The sequence below is a fragment of the Mercenaria mercenaria genome, chromosome 13 (genome assembly GCF_021730395.1).
Source record: "Mercenaria mercenaria strain notata chromosome 13, MADL_Memer_1, whole genome shotgun sequence".
Lineage (NCBI taxonomy): Eukaryota > Metazoa > Mollusca > Bivalvia > Venerida > Veneridae > Mercenaria > Mercenaria mercenaria.
In genome coordinates, this window is record NC_069373.1 from 51,064,559 (window position 1) to 51,084,911 (window position 20,353).

Here is a 20,353-nt window from a genome sequence, read left to right on the forward strand (position 1 = left end):
AGAAAGTTTATCATTATTTCATTATTGTGAAAATAAGTTTCTGGTTATCTTAGTATATTTTTCTTTACATAGAAATGCCAAAAAAAAGACTAGTATAACTTTAAAAGTTATCAATTATATATCAATTTAAAATAAATTACATTATTTCCCCTTCTCACTAATTGATACACTTGTAAGGTAGACTGACTCTCCAATAAGCAATGACCCTTTTTTATTGGAACCATACTGTGATGGTCATTAGCCCCCAATTGTGCTGGTGAAGACAGAAATCTCTTGGCCCACTGCCAAAATCTAGGCCTTTAAGAAACATTCATGCGTGATCAATAACACTTTTGCTTTAATTATGTAATTACCAATATAATTATCAGTACCATATCTACCGTTAGCCATATGAATTTCAAGATAATCATAATCTAAAACTGTAATTCCATCGAAAGTCAATTCATAAGAACACAAAAGCTTTTTTAATTGAAACTTAGCCTCAAAATCAAAATTTAAAGCATTAATGTTTATATCGAATTTTATAAAATCTTGTAAAAAAACTCAGATACAAGACCCGTTGCTAATAATCAAAATGTCACTTTAAATATCATTAAGAATAACAAGTGCGCTATAAGAATTTTTCCTAACATTGTATTCATATAATTTTTATCAATTCTGAACCATATGCATTTTTCATTACAACATTTTAAAGTGTGTATGTACTGTTCAAGCTTGATTTCCACTAAACGGATAACATCATTACCACGTATGAATGATACAATCTATAAGAAAAACCTTTGGAAGAACAGAACGCAACCAGGGGGCCTCCGTGGCCAAGTGGTTAAGATCACTTCAAATCACCTGTCCCTCGTCGATGTGGATTCGAGCCTCACTCGGATCGTTGAATTATTCATGTGAGGAAGCCAAGCTGGCTTGCGGACGGTCGGTGGTTCTACCCAGGGGCCCAATCGTGGTGAAATAATGCACGGAAGTTCACCTGGGGTCTTACTCCACCATCAAAGCTGGAAAGTCGCCATATGACCTATAATTGTATCGGTGCGACGTTAAACCCAACAAAATAAATATCTAAATAGAACACAACCAAGCAAAATAACAGCAGACTCGATTTGATGGAGTCTGTTCTCGAGATGTAAGGAAATGGGCAACATCCCTCACGCCCCCTAGCAACTTCTTAAGCTTTTTTGCCTATTATATGTACAATTGACGTAGTTATCTGTTTATATATGTATATATTGGCAATAAAATATGTTTAAAAAACTTCTTAAGCGGAATTCTATTATAGTGTAAAATGAATGTTCTCCATGATCCCAAAGGGTCAGAAAATATGACAACACTGAGTCCAAGTACAGGCAGACTTTTATCAGCCGCACGTTAGATTGCTGCTGTGATAACAAAATATCTATGAGCTGATCCTTTGGAAGCATAGAACGCAATGTTAAAGCAAAATAATAGTAGACTAGGTTGGATTGAGTCTGAGTCTATATATTAATGAGTATTTTTGTGTGTTTTTGTTGTGTTGAAAATCCAAATGTTTTCCCTACTAGTATATTGTTGCTGTAACCTCAAAACACGCCAAACAACGACAAATTCCTTGCTCAATGTTATGAAATCCAATGAGAGTTAATTTTATCAAACCCATTATCCAAGCCGGAAACAGAATGGCAACGTTAAGGTTCGTTTTCGTTCTTTCGTTCTGTCACGCTGCACTTCTCGTTCTGTTTCGTCGTAACGGCGGAGCAAAAGAATGAACACCGAGGCTAGAGGGCGTGGACGGTAGCTTACATTTCCATTACCGTTCAAACCGAGCCTGCAACATTTTCATTCATGTTTGGCGATCAGTGGAGTTTCCACTTCTTCTATTTTATTTGATAATGATAAATCTTTATACAGTTTTTATTTATATAAATTTTAACAGTTGTCACAGTTTCGATTAAATTTAGTTCATGTACAGTTCGAAGTATTTTAAGAGGAGCATAATCATTAAAAATATTTCATATACAATAAAATAAATATTTAATTGCTTCTTGTGGGTGAGGACAAAGTATTACTGTCTATTCAATGTCTGTTCCATCTCAGTTGACACAATTTCACGTTGGCAATATAACAGAATCACTGGCATACGTCAAGCAGTCGGATATTTATATTCGGCATATTTCCTTTAAGCTTCAACGTAATTAGGACATAAGCCGGAACCAATTTTAAATACATCATACAGGCTAAAGCTATCTGATTGACAGTTTCGTATCCGCTACTCGCCTCTATACATGATAAAGAGACCCGAAAGGCCAATACATGATTTATTATGATACGACAAAACAAAAAACAAAAACAAAACGAAAGAAGAAGTAAAAGTAGAACATATGGAACACTGGGCAAAATAAAGTATGAACGGTTTTGTACATCAAAGTTAATCAGATGCATCTCGCTTGACCCAAATCCGGTTGGTTCTGTCTGTCTGTCTGTTTGTATGTCAAATATGTGTTGCAGAATTGCCGTATCCTTCGTATTCTAATTTTTTAGAGTTGTCTTCTGAATTGTTGTCAATAGAATGGAATAGTACACTGTTCTGCACTGGTATCCATATAGAAGAAAGCATTCAAGACCTGAAGTTCTATTTGTCAATCAGATTTCTCATGACTGTTTCGTCTGCATCAGGTTTTATTTAGAATAGTCCGCACAAATTCTAAACGTCCTAGAATATAACTTTTCACTTTCACTTCTTTTGACTTGGAAATTGCAGAATGTTTGGAGTAGTGAATGGAATTTACGGCAAAAACGCCATACATAGCCTGCCTTGTTGTCATCTATATACAAATGTGGCTGTATTCTGCAGTATTGATTTGTCAGTGTTTATTTTGCAAGAGATGTACAACGACTAAATATCCAGTCACTATAAAAAAGCGTCGTGTAACATAACGAAAGTTGAATAGCCCATATACAGTTAAGTAATAAGATGTATTTTTATTTGTCTTGTCGACGTTATATTACTTTAAATAGGTGTCATTGTTTAGAATATGTTTGACATTTTAGTAGCATTTATCTCCATGAAACAATAACATCTCTTCTTCTTCTTCTTCTTCTTCTTCTTCTTCTGCTTCTATTACAATGACTACAGTCAGCTGCATATTTAATATGACCATGTGTGTGTGTGAGGGGGGATTGGGTAAAAAGTGAAAGGCTGCTAAGTTACTCAGTCTACCCAGGAGTTACCCAGCGGTGTGATAACAAAATAAGAGCAACCTTAAAGTTACAGATATTTATGAAGATATATATGCAATTTATATGTACGAAAAGAAGGGTAGTAGAAACAAAAGAAAAGAAAACAATTTGGGAAAGTAATTATGGTGCTAACTGTGCAGAAAGTGTTGAATTAAATCCATTGAGTGTGACATGTTGCAGGAGAGAGTTCAACAAAACAACTGTCCCGGAGAAAAATGAGTATTGATGATAATCTTCTGTGCTTGGTGGATTGTGATATGCTTAGTGATCACTGTGTCTTAAGGTTTAGGAGTATATCACCAAAACACAGAAATATTTTGTAAACGAACAACATCGTTACCAATACTTTACCTGACCATTACATGTTCTGCCGTACTGTCCCGTACTGAAAATATTCTGGAAAAGTTGTCCCCCTTTGAAAATGAATGCCATTTGTAAAGAAATAAAAATAAACAATCGCTGCATGAAAACTGTGTTCAACCTAGTTATGTGAAATTTCAACACTCGCACGCTATTACAAATGCATTAAAACAAACATGTGTAACAGTTCCTTGAAAATGATGAGTTTTTAAAAGCGCTTGACTGTCTGGAAGTGGGGCCTGTTTAAGGTTCATGTAAAGTGTTTGGACACCACCCCTCAGGTGAATTTTGATTTTGGAAATTTATTCTTCGAAGACCGTTTCTATTTATTATAAATACACTGAATTGTTTAGAGGAAGTAGGGAATACATTACACAAAGGTAAGCTTCTTTGAGAATAAGTATTTTGTCTAAAATTGCAGGTACTTCGACCGTCACGGTTCTATTTTGTAGAAAATATCAAACCTTTTTTTCAAAAGTATTTTTTCTTTAAATACGTTTTGTTTGTGTCTGTAACATATTTATCTAGGTACTCCTAGTATTGGAATACAGTTAACTTACATATTTTCTGAAATATAGGAGTATTTTGTCATTTTGACAGCTCTACTTTCACTTTCGTTTTGCAATTTTGGCAAATTTTTGAAATGTAGATGTATTGTATCAATTTTAACTCTGGGAGTACATGGAGAAATATGTTAGGCACACAATAAGTAAATATCTAATGTCAAAATATTTTTGAAAAAGAAGTTTGATATATTTTACAAAACCGAATGTGGACAAGCAAAGTACATGTCATAAAAGAGAAATATTATTGTACCGAGCAAAACAACCTCTCTTGAATGACATGTCTACTCCTTCTGAACGGTTTGGTATACAATGTATGCAAAACAAAGGCCTATGAGGTCTCAAAAGATGAAACAAAAATTTACTCGAGGGGCAGTCTCAAACACTTTACATGAACCTTAAACAGTTCTTTTTTCGGAATTCAATGCTTATATCAGTATACTGACACTTGTTTTGTAGAGCAATATAAGTAATATACACGCTATCATTACAGAAACAACAAAACAAGTGTCAGTATACTAATATAAACATTGAATTCCGAAAAAAAGACTGCCTAAATGGGACCCACTTCCGGGCAGTCAAACGCCTTCAAAAACTCACCATTTTCAAAGAACTGTTACACATGTTAGTTTTGATTCATTTGCAATTGCATGCGAGTGTTGAAATTTCACATAATTAAGTGGAACACAGTTTTCAGCAATTGTTTATTTTTATTTCTTTACAAATGGCATTCATTTTCAAAGGGGGACAACTTTTTCAGAATATTTTCAGTACATGACAGTACGGCAGAACATGTAATGGTTAAGTAAAATATTGGTAACGATGTTATTCGTTTATAAAATATTTCTGTGTTTTGGTGATATACTCCTAAACCTTAATGTCTTGTAAATGGTATTGAATAATTGTTTTGTTTACATAAACTTGATTATTGGCAATTTTGTATAAAAAGGGTGAGGAAACTAATTTGTCTTTTGGTTTCTAAAGTCTCTAGCTAGTTTAGCTTCCTTAGTATATTTTACCGTGTTCAGACTGTACAACTGTTATTCTACAGCCGGTTTTAATCGGTGGTTAAGAATAAAAAGCCATTAAATATAATCTAGTTTTCATTCACATTAGGCAATGGAATGTAGATTTAGGTATATACATGCAACAGTCATAAATATTTATAAGTATTGTTGCATTATGAGAAGTAACCATGTGTAGAGACATGGTTGTTTTAGGGAATAATTTGTAATAAACAAAAAAAAAGATTACAAAAAAAAAGGAAGTGTGCAGACATACAGAGGGGATTTAAAATTCACAGCCTGTTCATCCATTGGTTATAAATACTAGAGGTAACCATGCAGTATTCTCCCGCCAAAGTGTCAGATTTCGGTTGGAAAGCCATAAATAGATCTAAAAACGTAATATTTCACATGTATTTTCACACTAATAAAAAAGATGTAGATTGAATTTTAATGTATTAAATATTAAAAGTACCTCTGTGACTTACCTTGGGTCATTTGACAGATAATTGTTGGGAAACTTAGACCTGTAAACACACTGCACATGATCTTGGGTCACACAATGGGCATTTTTTACTGAAATGATTCCTGACAGTGATCACCACATTTCTTTTGAGTTTTATTAGGGTTTTTGTAGAAAGGGTGTCGATTCGATTTGCAGTTTAGAGGCATACAGACACTAAATAGAAAAATGGCGCGAAAAAAAAAAAGGTAGTCGCATAATGGCGGATACAAATAGTCCTCAGTTTTTTTTGCTCTGTATTTTCCTTATTTTCTTTGTAATTTTTTTGCTAAAATCACATGACAGATGTATGCTTGACATGTAGGTAGCATGGAAACTTAGATCATACACCACCAGTATAATTTGGGGTCTCATTTTTTAGCTGATTTTGCAGTTTGTGTGTTTGACTGAAATTATTTTTCTTGCATCAAACATGACCCCCACTTTTCTTTTGATTTTTAGTTAGCGCTGACAATATTCTTCAAGAAAATGTAAGTTACAGACATTTAAAATGGGTCCTGATGTGTGCTGCGATCATTGGAAATAGGTCGATTTTATATAGAATAAAGAACAACAACTATTTAGTGTGTTATAACCTATAGGATGACATTGGTAAAAAATGAAATCTGGCCAGATGATGGTGGAAATAGGCTACTTTGATTAGAATTTGATAGACATTGACAAATTAATTGCAATTTTGTTGAAAATGAGGATAAAACACAAAAATATCACATTTTCACTGTTTTGGGTGTATTTTTTTCAAAAACTGCATATTTATAGGCTACTGACTGCTATTTTCTGGCCATCAGAGGTAAAAGTGAACATATTTAACAGTTTAAATGTGTAATTTGCATGCAGATCAGAGTAGAAAATGTCAAAACAGGGCAAAACAAGGCTGCATTTAGGGTAACTGCTTCAAAATTATGTCGCGACAGCTATTTTTGACAAAATCTGATGCTTTGTCTTATGGTACTGAAAATGCCGTAAAAACTTGGAAACTGTTGATATCAAGCTAAAACCTTGTATTTTTTCATGCATTTGGGTTTCTTGTACATTTCAAATGAAACTGGCACAGTGTCAGAGAAAAAAGTTTTTCTTATAGGCATACAGACACTAAATAGAAAAATGGCGTGAAAAAAAATGGTTGTTGCATAATGGCAGATACAAATAGTCCTCAGTTTTTTGCTCTGTAGAGCTATTTTCCTTATTTTCTTTGCAATCTTTTTGCTAAAATCACATGACAGATGTATGCTTGACAAGTAGGTAGCATTTTCATAATGAAATAACAACATGACAAAATTTTTCATGGAAACTTAGATCATACACCACCAGTATAATTTGGGGTCTCATTTTTTAGCTGATTTTGCAGTTTGTGTGTTTGACTGAAATTATTTTTCTTGCATCAAACATGACCCCCACTTTTCTTTTGATTTTTAGTTAGCACTGACAATATTCTTCAAGAAAATGTAAGTTACAGACATTTAAAATGGGTCCTGATGTGTGCTGCGGTCATTGGAAATAGGTCAATTTTATATAGAATAAAGAACAACAACTATTTAGTGTGTTATAACCTAGATAGTGTTAGAAATAGTTATTAGTGGTATAACACCTACGGTACAGTACGTCCAACTAACAGGTTTTATCACTACCCTGACTTTGGACAGAATCCGAGAAGTTCCGAACGGCGGCCTGTCAAAAATCACAAAATGAGAGATAAATGGATAAAATCGTTGTTTTCGTAGTTTACTAAGTACATCTTTGCATGAAAGTTGTAAGAATTATGTATGCCTGACAGTGTTATCACAAATTAATTAAATTTTATGTTTTAATAACAGCATAAGCAAAGGAAACGTGTGAAATCTGAGGCATGAAAATTTAATATTTTGGCACACAGTTCACTGAAAGTTGAAGACAAAATAGTAGTAGAATGTCTGCAACATTTTTGCATGTTGGTGATATTGTCTCTCTTTATGCTGAGGGCAATGTAAATGGATTTATTTCGACACTGGGGTAAGTGATTTGTGTTCTTTCATGTTAATTTGTTAATAAAATTAGGAAGTGGCTATGTAGCAGCCACTAGGTATTCAGAGTTCCCGCTGTAGGTCGCCAAATGCGACAAAATGTAAATTCTGGCGCTAAAAATCTTCGGTTGACGAATTTCAGAGCATTCCTCCAGCAAGAACAATTATCAATCAATCTGTTTCGGCAAATTTAGCCCCGCCTACTTCTACGAAAGCAAATGAAACGAAATATTAGCTGCGTGCTTCGTCCAATGCACCACATTTTTTATGATGCAAAAAACGCGAGATAAATTTACAGGTTATTTTTAATGACGATCGGATTCGCCGAAGTAATCAAGACCGAGAAAATGCCGAATATAATGACACGTCGAAGCGCGATCAAAAGATACACATATTATCCGATCGAAAACAGATAAGTTCTGCGCAAGCGTAAAATATCAATGTTAAATAAATCTACGCGTTTGTAAATTTCAGTAGCGGTCGTGTAATTTCATTCGAAGAAATTTTTGAGATACAAATGAACAAAAGCAGTTCTTTTGGTTCTTTTACATGCCCAAGGTAAAGCATTGATACACGGGGATAATTTTATAAAGCTCAACCCCAGAGCTTCTAAACAAAGTGCTAATAATACCTGTAGGTGGTATTTTCGCTATACATTAATATGTATGAAAGGAAATAGAAATTTAGATGTATTTAATTTTAAAAAGCTTTACAAAATTATAAAATAATATAAAACAACACTGTTTTGAATAAAGGACCTAAATAAATTTTGAAATGAAAGTTAAAAGAATAAAGAGATTTAAAAGCATCTATTTAGTTAAAATGACCATTAAAGGGAGATAATTAAAATGGCAAACTATATAAAGGTTCAAGAGCAAATTGTATGGTTACTGTAAAGAATCAAATGAAAAGAAGAGATTGAAAAAGAAAATGGTATGTCGTCCATCACAGACTATTGGCTCCCAACTTGAGAGGCATTTGCGCAAACTTTTTCTGATTGGCGAATTTGTTGGTGCAAAGTGAAATTGACCCAGAGGAAACCCTGGTATTCCAAATAATAGGTTGTTTCAGGACAGTGTGATAACTTTTGACTATCGCTGACTATGTCACATTCAAACTTATTATGCATATTTCTGTTTGGAAATCCCCAATTAAATCCTTTTGGAATGTTCAGATTGTTTTATATTTGTGAAGGGTATTTAAACATCAAAACTTTGAAGGACCAAAATAACACTTTTACGCTAGAATGATGTCACGTTTACGTGTGGTGACGTCAAAAATTTTTGTTGTGACCAAGAAAGAGCACTTCTGTATTTTATCTAGTGTTTGAGATTAAGGGCATATTAGAATCGAAATCATTTAGAGCACAAACATGCTTTAACACTATACACTCTAGTGGTAATACGTCATTCAAATAATTTCACTTGGGCTACGCCCTTGTGAAATTATTGCGCCCAACGTATAACCACCCATCGTGCATAAATAGTGTTAAAGCTATAAATTTTTTCTTAATTAAATTCTACCCATTTGAAGTTTCTACATCAATATTATTAATGCCTAATTTATTATAGCAAGTAAGTTTGGCCTGGCAGTATGTAATGACTTTCTTGAATCTTTTGATGTGTTTGTTTTCCTAACAGTAAAATGCAAATACAGACCTGTAAGCCTTAGAGGGATGACAACTATAAAATATCAGATCATAAAACAAGTTATCCCGAGAAGCCAAATGAGTAAGGCTAGGAGTCTGGTAATCGGACCTCTACACCCAGATTCTGAAATAAATCGAAGATTCATAAGTAAGATTATTCCATTTATCCCAAATGTTCTTTAATTCTGGGCGAGAAAACAATGAAACTTACTTCAAACACATTAAACTGTCAGTTTGCAGTAAGTTTACAATCAGGCATTGTCACCTGTGAAAACACCCTGACAATCACATGTTATTGAGTGGATCATACAAACACTGTCCTGTCTCGCGGTTAAGTGCAAATGGGCAATGTTAATTGGCTATATGCAGCCATTGATAACAAGCGTGTGACAGTGATCACTGATATTGCTGTCAAACCTTGTGTATTTGCAGATATTTTTAACTTTATAAACAATAAATAATGGACTTTAAAGCTTGTGCCCCACTGCAAAAACTTGCATCCAGTGACCCCCCAAGCTCCATTAAACACATGTATACTTGGATCAATTATGTATTCAGGGAAGCCGAATTCTGCGTTTCCAAGAACCTTGATAGTAAACAACAGCAAAATTGGAACATGTTCAGACAGACAGTGATAGTAACATCACAACTGAATTACCAACAGCTTTTAACAGAAATATTGATCAGATGTAGTTTGGCAACTTTATATAAAGTATATTAAAAAACTTCCATTGGAAAATACTTAAAATTAATGAACAAATTAATTACCAGAGGCCATACAGCTAGAAAACTGCTAGAAGACAGGGTAGGCATCTGTTACCGGATGGCTAGATGGCAGGCTAGGCGCCCTGTTTCTAGATGGCTCGACATTTCCTACTTAAATCAAGTTAGAAAAAATTCTGCTACAGTACTTAAACTACTTGTAAGTTAAACTGTTTTTCTGTCCTTATGTTGCAGTTTTTCCCTTAGTAAAAAACTTAAAAGGGGTTATCTCCCCTACTTGTCAGCTTCAATCTTCTACTTTAAGTCACATAATAACTATAAAAGCATGGAAATTAACAAAATAAAGTAGAAAGTGTAGAAAATTAGCTTTAAAACATTGAACATACATAATTATAAATACTGTAACACATAGTTTAAAAATGGTAGGTTCCGAAATCATCAGCCATATATCACAGGAATTCTTTCCTTCATAAAATGACTCCAGTAAAATGAGTAAATGGAGTGAGTCCCCAGCTGAAAAAGTAAGCTTTTTTCCCCCAAAATGAAGACAAAATTTCCCCAATACAGTTGACAAAAAAAATAAAGAAGTTCATGGCATTGTCATATCCGAAAATTGCATCTGAAAACCATAATTTAAAGTTTATAATATAAACAAAAGAATGTTATCTTTTAAAAGAAACGCAAATGTTTCTCGCAGCAGGCGACACACGATGCACTACCTTGTGACGCCACCAATGATAAAGTATAGTCCAGATAATATGTATTCGGAGAGCATATACATTTGTAATAGAGGGGTGACAGCAGTAAACTAACAGGTTATAAAATAAGCTATTACATATAACACAAAATGTTTTAACAATCAGCATGAGATCTTCAAAATATCATTCCAAAAACCCTCCAGTATCACACCTGCTGCCCAACCCACTGCTGTTAGTAACACTGCATCAGTTTCTTTTTTCCCCCAAATCTTTACTTTAAGATGCATTTTTCCCTATTTTACCAGAACATCCCAAAACTGAAAAAAACAACCTAATATCTCTTTGGCTATGGTAAAAATCAGATCTGGGCTTAATGTTAAAAAAAAACTTTTAAAGGGCCATAACTTTTAACCAAAATTTCTGACAATCACCGAAACTAGCCTTGGCACTGAACCTTTTGCCAAATTTTATTTGAAATCCCACCAGTAGTTTCAGAAGAGTAGTTTGGACATTTTTTCATGACAAACAGACAGGTAGACAGCACAAAATCAAAAGATAATGATAAGTGTAAATTGGAATACAGTAAGATTTGTATGATTGAAATAATCTTTCAAATGTTTTTGTAGATCAAGCAGAGGGTTACTCCAGTCCGTTTGCAGTTGTTGGATATAATATGTCATTCAGACACAGTAGATCATAGGGTATATTTATAGTACACATGTCTGCATGATTCCTCAAATAGGCCCAGAGTTATTGCCCTTGAACTGGTTAAAAATGCTATATTTTAATGTTACTAATCAAGTGGTTTCATATTGGATGGAGGCCAAGGGCCAATACGACTGCCCGAGGACAAATAACTAGGTTAATGTGAAATCACTTTATTAATGATGGTATTATTATTCATCTTTTCTATACTGACTAAACCAACATTGTATGGCTTGGTTATTACATAAATCTATTAGATGGAACTTTTGTCAAAATTGAGGAAAGAATTGTAACTGTATCATTCCTATCTCCCTATTTGCCCTCCCCTGAGAATCAGTCAGAATGCTTGAATCCTATATTGGCCCTGTTTCCTGGTATTGGCCCAGATTTTCTAATATTGGCTCAGTTGAGTTTGATTTAAGTTTAATCTGTTTCATATCATTTGTTTAATTAACCTAATATCGTGCCCAATATTTCATTGTTGAAAAATAATACAATATACTGCTCACTTGAGCAATTAATCTGCTTCCTGGCTGGTTGTATTCAATGTATTATACTTATGTTTGGATTGTTCGAAATCCTGGATAACTCTAGTTCAAGTTATTCTGTTTTTCTGTATTTTCGGTTCTGAACTTATATTATGTAATTTACGAGAACTTTCAAGGTGATTGATACAGGTCCATTTATGATTTAACACTTGAGTTTACAGTTACAGTAAAAACTAAAAAAAAAACAGAATCTCAAAAAAACGGAATCCTCCGAAAATGAAACATTTTAAAGTCCCAAGTTTTTCTCTTATCTGTTTGTTTGTATTTTGTATACAGTATCACCTGCAAATTCCTTAATGTAACATGGAGAAGTTCATTGATCTATTGTTGGAAAGGTGATTTTTCATAAAATGACATTTTTCGGAATATGAATACGATAAATATTCGTTTATATTAATTATTAAAAAAAGATATTCACAAGATGCATGTTCCATGATTTATAGGAGCTAGTCTATATCTGCGATTAGAGAAACATTCTTATCTTAAAGTATCATTTTAAGTGATATTTTTATGTCAAAAGATGGTTCAGTTTTAACATGTAATAGAGAGATACAATGGAGATTTTGAAAAAGAAAACACTAGAAGACATTAAAAATAATATGGTCAGATGAAATAGATAAGATCGAACATATACCTCTCACAAATCTGTGCAAAATCCTCTGAAAACTGGAATCTTCTAAAAACCGGACTTTTGGCTTGGTCCGGACAGGGTCCAGTTTTCAGAGTTTTTGCTGTACTTGGGTCAGTATGATTGCTCATAGTGAACCAGATGTGTGCAAATAATTTTAACAGAGAAAGTTGTTGAATTAGCAGATATATTTTCAGTTCCCCTGCTTTGCTTTCTTTTCATTTGGGTCTTATATTGAATTTTTGTGCTTCTGTGGCTGTGAGGTTCAGGACGCTGACTTTATACCACTTGCCCATCATCGATGCTGGTTTGAAACCTCGCTTTTGGTGAAGAATTCTTCAAACATTGTGTGAAGAATCCATCCAGGTCGATTGGCACCTGGGGCCTTTCTCCACTATCAAAAGCTGGAAAAGTCACCATATGAGCTAAATTATGTATTTCTTACTTTAAACACAACAGCAAAAATAAGATAAAGTTTTATTTCAGCTTGGTTGATGACAGATGTGTTGTACAGCCTGAAGCTGGAGACTTGTCAAACCCACCAAAGAAATTCAGAGGTAAGTGATTCTATGACAGTAGTGTTAGTAGACAACTTCCTTATTACCAGTTAAAACCATATAGCAGTCACTCTACTAATCTGATTGTTTTGATAAAAAAGGTGCTAATAATTAATACCGGTACTCATATTCAGGAGAACTGAAAATTGGTCTTTATTTGGAGATGGTCTGTATTCACAGGCTTAATTAAATAAAATGCATATGTTTTATCGGAAATAAGACAAGCGATGTTTAGAGCCAGCTGGTTTCTTCTCACAGGTGGTCTTTAGAACAGGTTTGATTGTGAATAAAAATGCGGGGCATTTTAACTTGGTATTTCCCTGTCTAAGAAATGGATCTATCATTTAGGAAGTCTAGAAAATGAAAACAGCTTGCAAAGCTGATCTGCCAGTAGTGTCTGTGCAACATTTCCCCTATCCATTATCTTATGTCTGTGCGAATTTATTAAGTCTCTTATAATATTAATTGACTTGTCAATCAAATTCCTATTTATCAGCTATTTGCAGAAAATTTCAGATATATACGGCCTGCAGTAAAATATTGGGCCTTATATGCTTTGTTTACATTTGGGGTACAGTTTTAAAATGTTTTTAGAATATACTTTATATTCAATCGTATAATTTTTATGATATATTCAATTTGCTCTTTGAATGTATGTTTGCATTTTGGTATTTAAAATTTTGTAGGTAAATTGTATTTGAAAATTAATGTGAAAACTGCATCCGGAACACAAAATAGTCACCTGAAACCTAATTGTGAATGTTTGCTTTAAAGTGTTTCTCATCAAATAACAGAATAATAAGTGAAATTCTTTTACAAAACCTGCCCTTTGGGGTTTTCAATGGTCCAAAACAGTCCAAAGCTTTCTTGTGTCACTGACAGTGTAAAGTATTTAGAATTTTAGGTTAAGAAAAAAGCCTAAATGGCCCCATCTTATGAGCTATATAAAAAAGTTTGAGCCGCTTTCTTGAAATTGTAGCAAACGGCTCAAGTGACAGATGGTGGAGTGAACCCTAATCTTATTCATTGCTGAATGAATTGTCACCAAAGTTTCAGTGTGTGCGTCTCCACATCTCAGATAGGGAATGTTCCTGTTAAACATCATAATTGTCTTTTTTTCGGTGTTTTGGGGATGTTGTTATCAAGATTAACCTGCAGAGGCTGAAATGAGACCATCTTGGTCTACTTGGATGTGACTGAGTTGCTTTATCATATGCACTGGTCGCAAAGGCAGAATCAGTCGTGTCCAGCATGATAAGGGTTAAAGAAAAATACAGTTAATCTGCCATTTCAGGGGTTTTTTTTACCAGGAGGGGAAGGGGCCCAGGCCTCTGATTTGGGGAAAAAAACAACTCGGTATTTGGGCAAAGGGGAATAAAAAACCTGATGTAAAGTCAATTTTTGGGGAAAACTGCATGATTTTAAAGAAATTTTCTGAGGGGAAGGGGCCTATAAACGGCCCCTATTATAAAGGAAAAAAAAAACCTGCTGCATTTAACATCACATTTTTCTGTCTTGACTAACACTTTCAACATGATTTCCACATGTTTTAATTGGAGCGTTTATTCATATAAATCCTGTTTAAACCTAAAACATGATAGAATAGAGGTATATTTTTCAATTTTGAAATATTTGACATAAATTTGGAGGCGTGCACTTATACCACCTTCATTTCATCTGAAATTTGTATTCTAATTTATTCATTCATAAAAGGTCTATTTCAAATACATTTGTACTTATGTGAATATCTTGTACCTGATAATTCAATTAGATTCAGACCTTTATAGTGAGTATGCGATCAAATTTTTTACCTGTATGTTTGAACAGCGTTCTTTAACATCTTCAGAATGAAGTCGACACTAATCTTTTGTCAATATTTATGTATGCATGTAATAAATGTATGATATATTAAATCTTCATTTTAAAACAGCTTGCAAAAATGTTCAAAGGCTTGATACCCCCATGTTTTATTGTCATAAATTACTTTTCAAGATATTTATAAACATAGGGACAGATAAAAACCGAGATTTCAGTCAAATTACAATCAATAAAGGTTAAATATTTAATTAAGTACAGAGCTGATAGTATTTTCAGAAATAAGAGTTATATAAAAACAGGGTTCATGACAGGTATAATGTAAATGCTAAACCACAAAAAAACATGTTTTATATACATGGTGCATAATAGTAACTGGTAGTCAGGTAATAAATAGACAGTTTTATCAGATTTTTTAAAACTGAATGATTTATACAATGACCTCATATCAGAATATTTGATAATCATTATCATGCTGGACACCATTGATTCTGCCTTTGCGACCAGTGTAGATCATGATCAGCCTGCACATCAGTGCAGTCTGATCATGATCTGCACTGTTCACCATTCAGTCAGTATCTTTTTGGTAAGCACCCCATTTAACAGTTAATGGTACTGTCCAAATTGAAAGATGGACAAGTTCATTATAGAAATTTTGCTGGGTAAGGGTTTAAATAATTTTCCTTTTTGAATTTGTTTAATATTCTCTGTATCAATTTGCATTACTTTAAAGGTTCAATTGGGTTTCTGTGGCAGAGTGATTAAGGGTCTCTTGCTGCTGTTGGTTCAAACCTCTCTTGTGGTGTAGAATTCTTTCAGCTGGCTTGAGGAAGGTAGGTGGTTCCACCAGGATATCTGCCTATGCCTGAATTAATGTCCTCCACACTCAAAAGCTAGAAAGACAAAAAATGTTAAAACCTAATAAAACAAAGTCAAGATATGACTTGAGGACTGTTGTTATGGTGCCCCTCATCAGGTTTCAGTTTTGTGCCTACCTGTGCAGTAGTGACCTCAAAATCTACACACCCCATCCATATCCCCAAGTAATGGAGGAAGTGTGTAAAACAAAATTACACAAGAATGAATGAAATATTAGAAGAAAAGATAATTTTATCACTATATTTCAGATTGTCTCTTCAAGATATGCCCTAACAACCGTTACTCTGCCCAGAAACAGTTCTGGAAAGCGGCGAGACAGAGTTCAACAAGCCCTACAAATTCAACAGATCCTGTCCTGCTCAAGAAGTTACATGTAAGTAGTCCAGCTTTGTTACATCTATAATGAAGGGCACTGTCCATTCAGTTGCCAGAGTTTTATCTTGCTTTAACTTTAATAGTACAAGAGATTTATATATGAAACTGTGTTAATAGATGGCCAGCAATTTTTGACAATATGCAGCTCCTTTTATTTGGTTGTGATTTATTTTAAAAGCGGTATGAAGTAAGGAGAATAATGCCAGTCATTATTTTTTTCACTCTGGTGCTACAGCAATGAAAATGTTCTTAGGTAATTAAGGAACTACACATTGAGGTTTTTTTTGGCACAGTTAAATTGTGATATTACCGTATTTACCCTAAGTCTTGGGACAGCATAAAATAATTATTTTTTTCACTGTCCCAAGACTTATTTCCCGAAAAATAATTATTTTGAAAAGTGTCCCAAAAATATGGACACAATTCTCGGTCATCGGGTAACATCCCCTACCCACCCGTGTTGAAAGCGAAAAAATAAACGTTTAACGATTATCGGTAATTATTCTGTTGATAAACAAAGTAATTGGCCTTGTTTTCATCATCAATTAACACCCCCTCAAAGAGCTAAAAGTGTGTCGGTATCATGGCATTAGAAGTGGAGATCAAAGCGGTATAGTTTCCCCGAGATTTTCATGGCATTACGTCATGTTTTCGCGCCAAGTTGTACATCACTGTTTGATCGTACCGCCTCGGTTCTTTAAAGAGCTGAGAAGTAGATCTAGTGTTGTGAAAATCAATGAAAAAAAACTTCTTTTTAATTTGTTAAAGTGAATGTGCAATATCCCGTATAAACTGACAGGTAAACGTGTCAAACTATAATAGCGGATATCTTACCTCTGTGACCTATTTGCCCTAGAGGAAATTTCAAAACGGTTTGAGAAGAATATCTTATTTGTCGTGTCAAAAAATACATGTACATGCACACAAATTCATTCAAAACTTATTAAAAAAACGCAACAACATCATTGTTTTTTTTTGTTTTTTTTTTAAGCCGCGTCCCGATTTTCTATTTACGTTCACGAGGTCACGTAACAGAAATCTGTTTGCCAAAAATCGTTTTACTTCATATTTTTAAATTGCTGCAGCTTTTTCATTATTTAAGATTTTTCTATTCTGTTTTTTGCACTTTCTGGTCAAAAGTCTGAATTTTATGCCTATAGTTTGCATCATTTATTTACTTTTAGAAAGAAATAAGTATTTAGGATCGCGCTGTTTGAAATTTTGCAAGTAATTTTATGAAAATTCGAACGTTTTTATAGAATTTTGCCTACATTTCTGTCGATACCTTTTTAAAATCGTTATAGAATTCAAATTATATTACTTCTCAATGTACGTTAAAAATCTGAAGCGATAAAATCAAAAAATGAATGTGTGACGCGCGTTTTTTGTATACGTGTCAATAAACAAAAGTAACGGCATTGTAAGTTAGACATTACGATAGGTCGCACGTGCTCGTGGAATGGAAAATTACCGGCATGGCGTTTTGATAGCTGTACGATTCGCGGGTAAATTCCAGTCAGTGGTAAATAAAAATAAGTAACTAACGGAAAACGGACTTCCTGGCTGCAGTAAAAAAAATATACAACACTTAACTGGTATGGTAAAAAAACACTTTACTGTCAAAAGAATATCAAGTAAAAACACGACATGAAAATGTTAAAAAAATAATCTTTGGTTCTTATAATTATTTAACATTTTGACCGATACAAAACCATACAATGTATAATAACGGTATTTGACTTACATCTTGAATCAGTAACAACCATAGTCCCAACACTTAGGGACGAAAAATATGCTGTGAAAATACATGTCCGAAAAATTAGGGACAAGAAAAATAATTATTTTTCCAGATTTTAAGGGTGTCCCAAGATTTAGGGTGTCCCAAGACTTAGGGTAAATACGGTAACAGAGCCTACAAGTTTTGAGGCTGCATGTAGGTCCTGCTGTGAAATTTGCATTAAAGAATGCTAATATCTCATAGATACTGCTATTAATTTAATTGATCATTCTGCTTGTGCTGTATAATATCTCCCTCTGGGCAACTTTGCCACAACTTTGTAGACAGTTCTGATATTTTCTGAATCTAATTCTGTGGGGGAGATACACACAAAATTAACAGTTTTTAGTTCTCATTAGATCCTAGATTTGTACTACTTGTGGGAAAGTGTCTATAAATGGTTGATTATACTTGTAAATCATTAATGATAGTCATTGTCAGTACAAGTCAGATGGTCAGTAGACTTTGATGCTCTCAGTACCTGTGATGTAGAATATAAATAACTTAAAGGGGCATGACCCTAGATTTATAGCATATTTTCTAACACTTGGAAAATACATTCATTTCTTTAAAAAAAATCTGTGTTTATGTAAAAAAAGACATACATTGTCTGTAAAATACCTGCGATGGATACTGTTTTGGCTTTGTCTGTCCGACTGTTTGTCAGTGGGTACATGCATTGACCATCTGAAATTGAAAAATGCTTATAATTAAAAAAAACCTTTAAGCTGGAATCACCAGACTTCACATAATTATTGATTAGCATATGACCTGTGCTCACATTTAGTATTATGCCCCTTGGCTCAGTAAAAGTAGATTTTTATGCCCCCACTTTGGGGGGGGGGGCATATAGATTTGCTCTTGTCCGTCCGTCCGTCCTTCCGAAAATGTTGTGTAGCGCGTAGCTCTGAAAGTATTTGACGTAGAGTCACAAAACTTTACAGGAATGTTGGTCAGCATGTGTAGTTGTGCACCTGGGGTTTCGCGTCTGGATTCATTCAGTCATGTAGAAGTTATGGCCCCTGACTTTGTAAAAATAGGTCATTTTAATGTTGTGTCGTGCCTAGCTCCAAATGTATATGACCTAGAGTCACAAAACTTTACAGGCATGTTGGTCAGCATGTGTAGTTGTGCACATGGGGTTTCGCGTCCGGATTCATCCAGACATGTAGGAGTTATGGCCCCTGACTTAGTAAAAAATTGGTCATTTTAATGTTGTGTCGCGCATAGCTCCAAAAGTATTTGACCTAGAATCACCAAAGTTTACAGGAATGTTGGTCAGCATGTGTAGTTGTGCACCTGGGGTTTCGCGTTCGGATTCATTCAGTCATGTAGCAGTTATGGCCCCTGACTTTGTAAAAATTGGTCATTTTAATGTTGTGTCGTGCCTAGCTCCAAAAGTATATGACCTAGAGTCACAAAACTTTACAGGCTTGTTGGTCAGCATGTGTAGTTGTGCACATGGGGTTTCGCGTCCGGATTCATCCAGTCATGTAGGAGTTATGGCCCCTGACTTAGTAAAAAATTGGTCATTTTAATGTTGTGTCGCGCATAGCCCCAAAAGTATTTGACCTAGAATCACCAAAGTTTACAGGAATGTTGGTCAGCATGTGTAGTTGTGCACCTGGGGTTTCGCATCCGGATTCATTCAGTATTGTAGGAGTTCTGGCCCCTGACTAATGTCATGTAGTGGGGGCATCTGTGTCCCATGGACACATTTCTAGTTACCTTTGATTTATTTAAAAAAAAATGCTTATACAGTCAACATCGTACTTGCGACCACCTCTATTAAGCGATTTTTAGCTCACCTGTCACGAAGTGACAAGGTGAGCTTTTGTGATTGTGCAGTGTCCGTCGTCCGTCCGTCTGTCCGTGCGTAAACTTTTCCTTGTGACATCTCTAGAGGTCACATTTTTCACGGCATCTTTATGAAAATGGGTCAGAATGTTCATCTTGGTAAATTCTAGGCCAAGTTCGAAACTGGGTCACATGCCTTCAAAAACTAGGTCAGTAGGTCTAAAAATAGAAAAACCTTGTGACCTCTCTAGAGGCCATAATTTTCAATGGATCTTCATGAAAATTGGTCAGAATGTTCACCTTGATGATATCTAGGTCAAGTTCGAAACTGGGTCACGTGCCTTCAAAAACTAGGTCAGTAGGTCAAATAATAGAAAAACCTTGTGACCTCTCTAAAGGCCATATTTTTCATGGGATCTGTATGAAAGTTGGTCTGAATGTTCATCTTGATGATATCTAGGTTAAGTTTGAAACTGGGTCACGTGCGGTCAAAAACTAGGTCAGTAGGTCTAAAAATAGAAAAACCTTGTG

At 34.5% G+C, this 20,353-nt stretch overlaps 1 protein-coding gene across 13 annotated transcripts in view; it reads left to right on the top strand.

Moving 5' to 3' along the window:
* Positions 1-7,303: 7,303 nt before the first annotated feature.
* LOC128547932 (inositol 1,4,5-trisphosphate receptor type 1-like) overlaps positions 7,304-20,353 on the top strand; it is a 181,399-nt gene continuing 168,349 nt past the window's right edge. For 10 of the 13 annotated variants that reach the window (XM_053521822.1, XM_053521821.1, XM_053521827.1 and 7 more), the window contains exons 1-3: positions 7,306-7,661; positions 13,109-13,179; positions 16,122-16,246. In XM_053521822.1, the coding sequence (XP_053377797.1) occupies positions 7,579-7,661; positions 13,109-13,179; positions 16,122-16,246 (279 nt within the window). In that variant the 5' untranslated portion in view covers positions 7,306-7,578. Of the gene's footprint in view, positions 7,662-13,108; positions 13,180-16,121; positions 16,247-20,353 lie in introns of all 13 variants that reach the window. The other 3 variants (XM_053521831.1, XM_053521833.1, XM_053521834.1) reach the window with 2 other exon arrangements.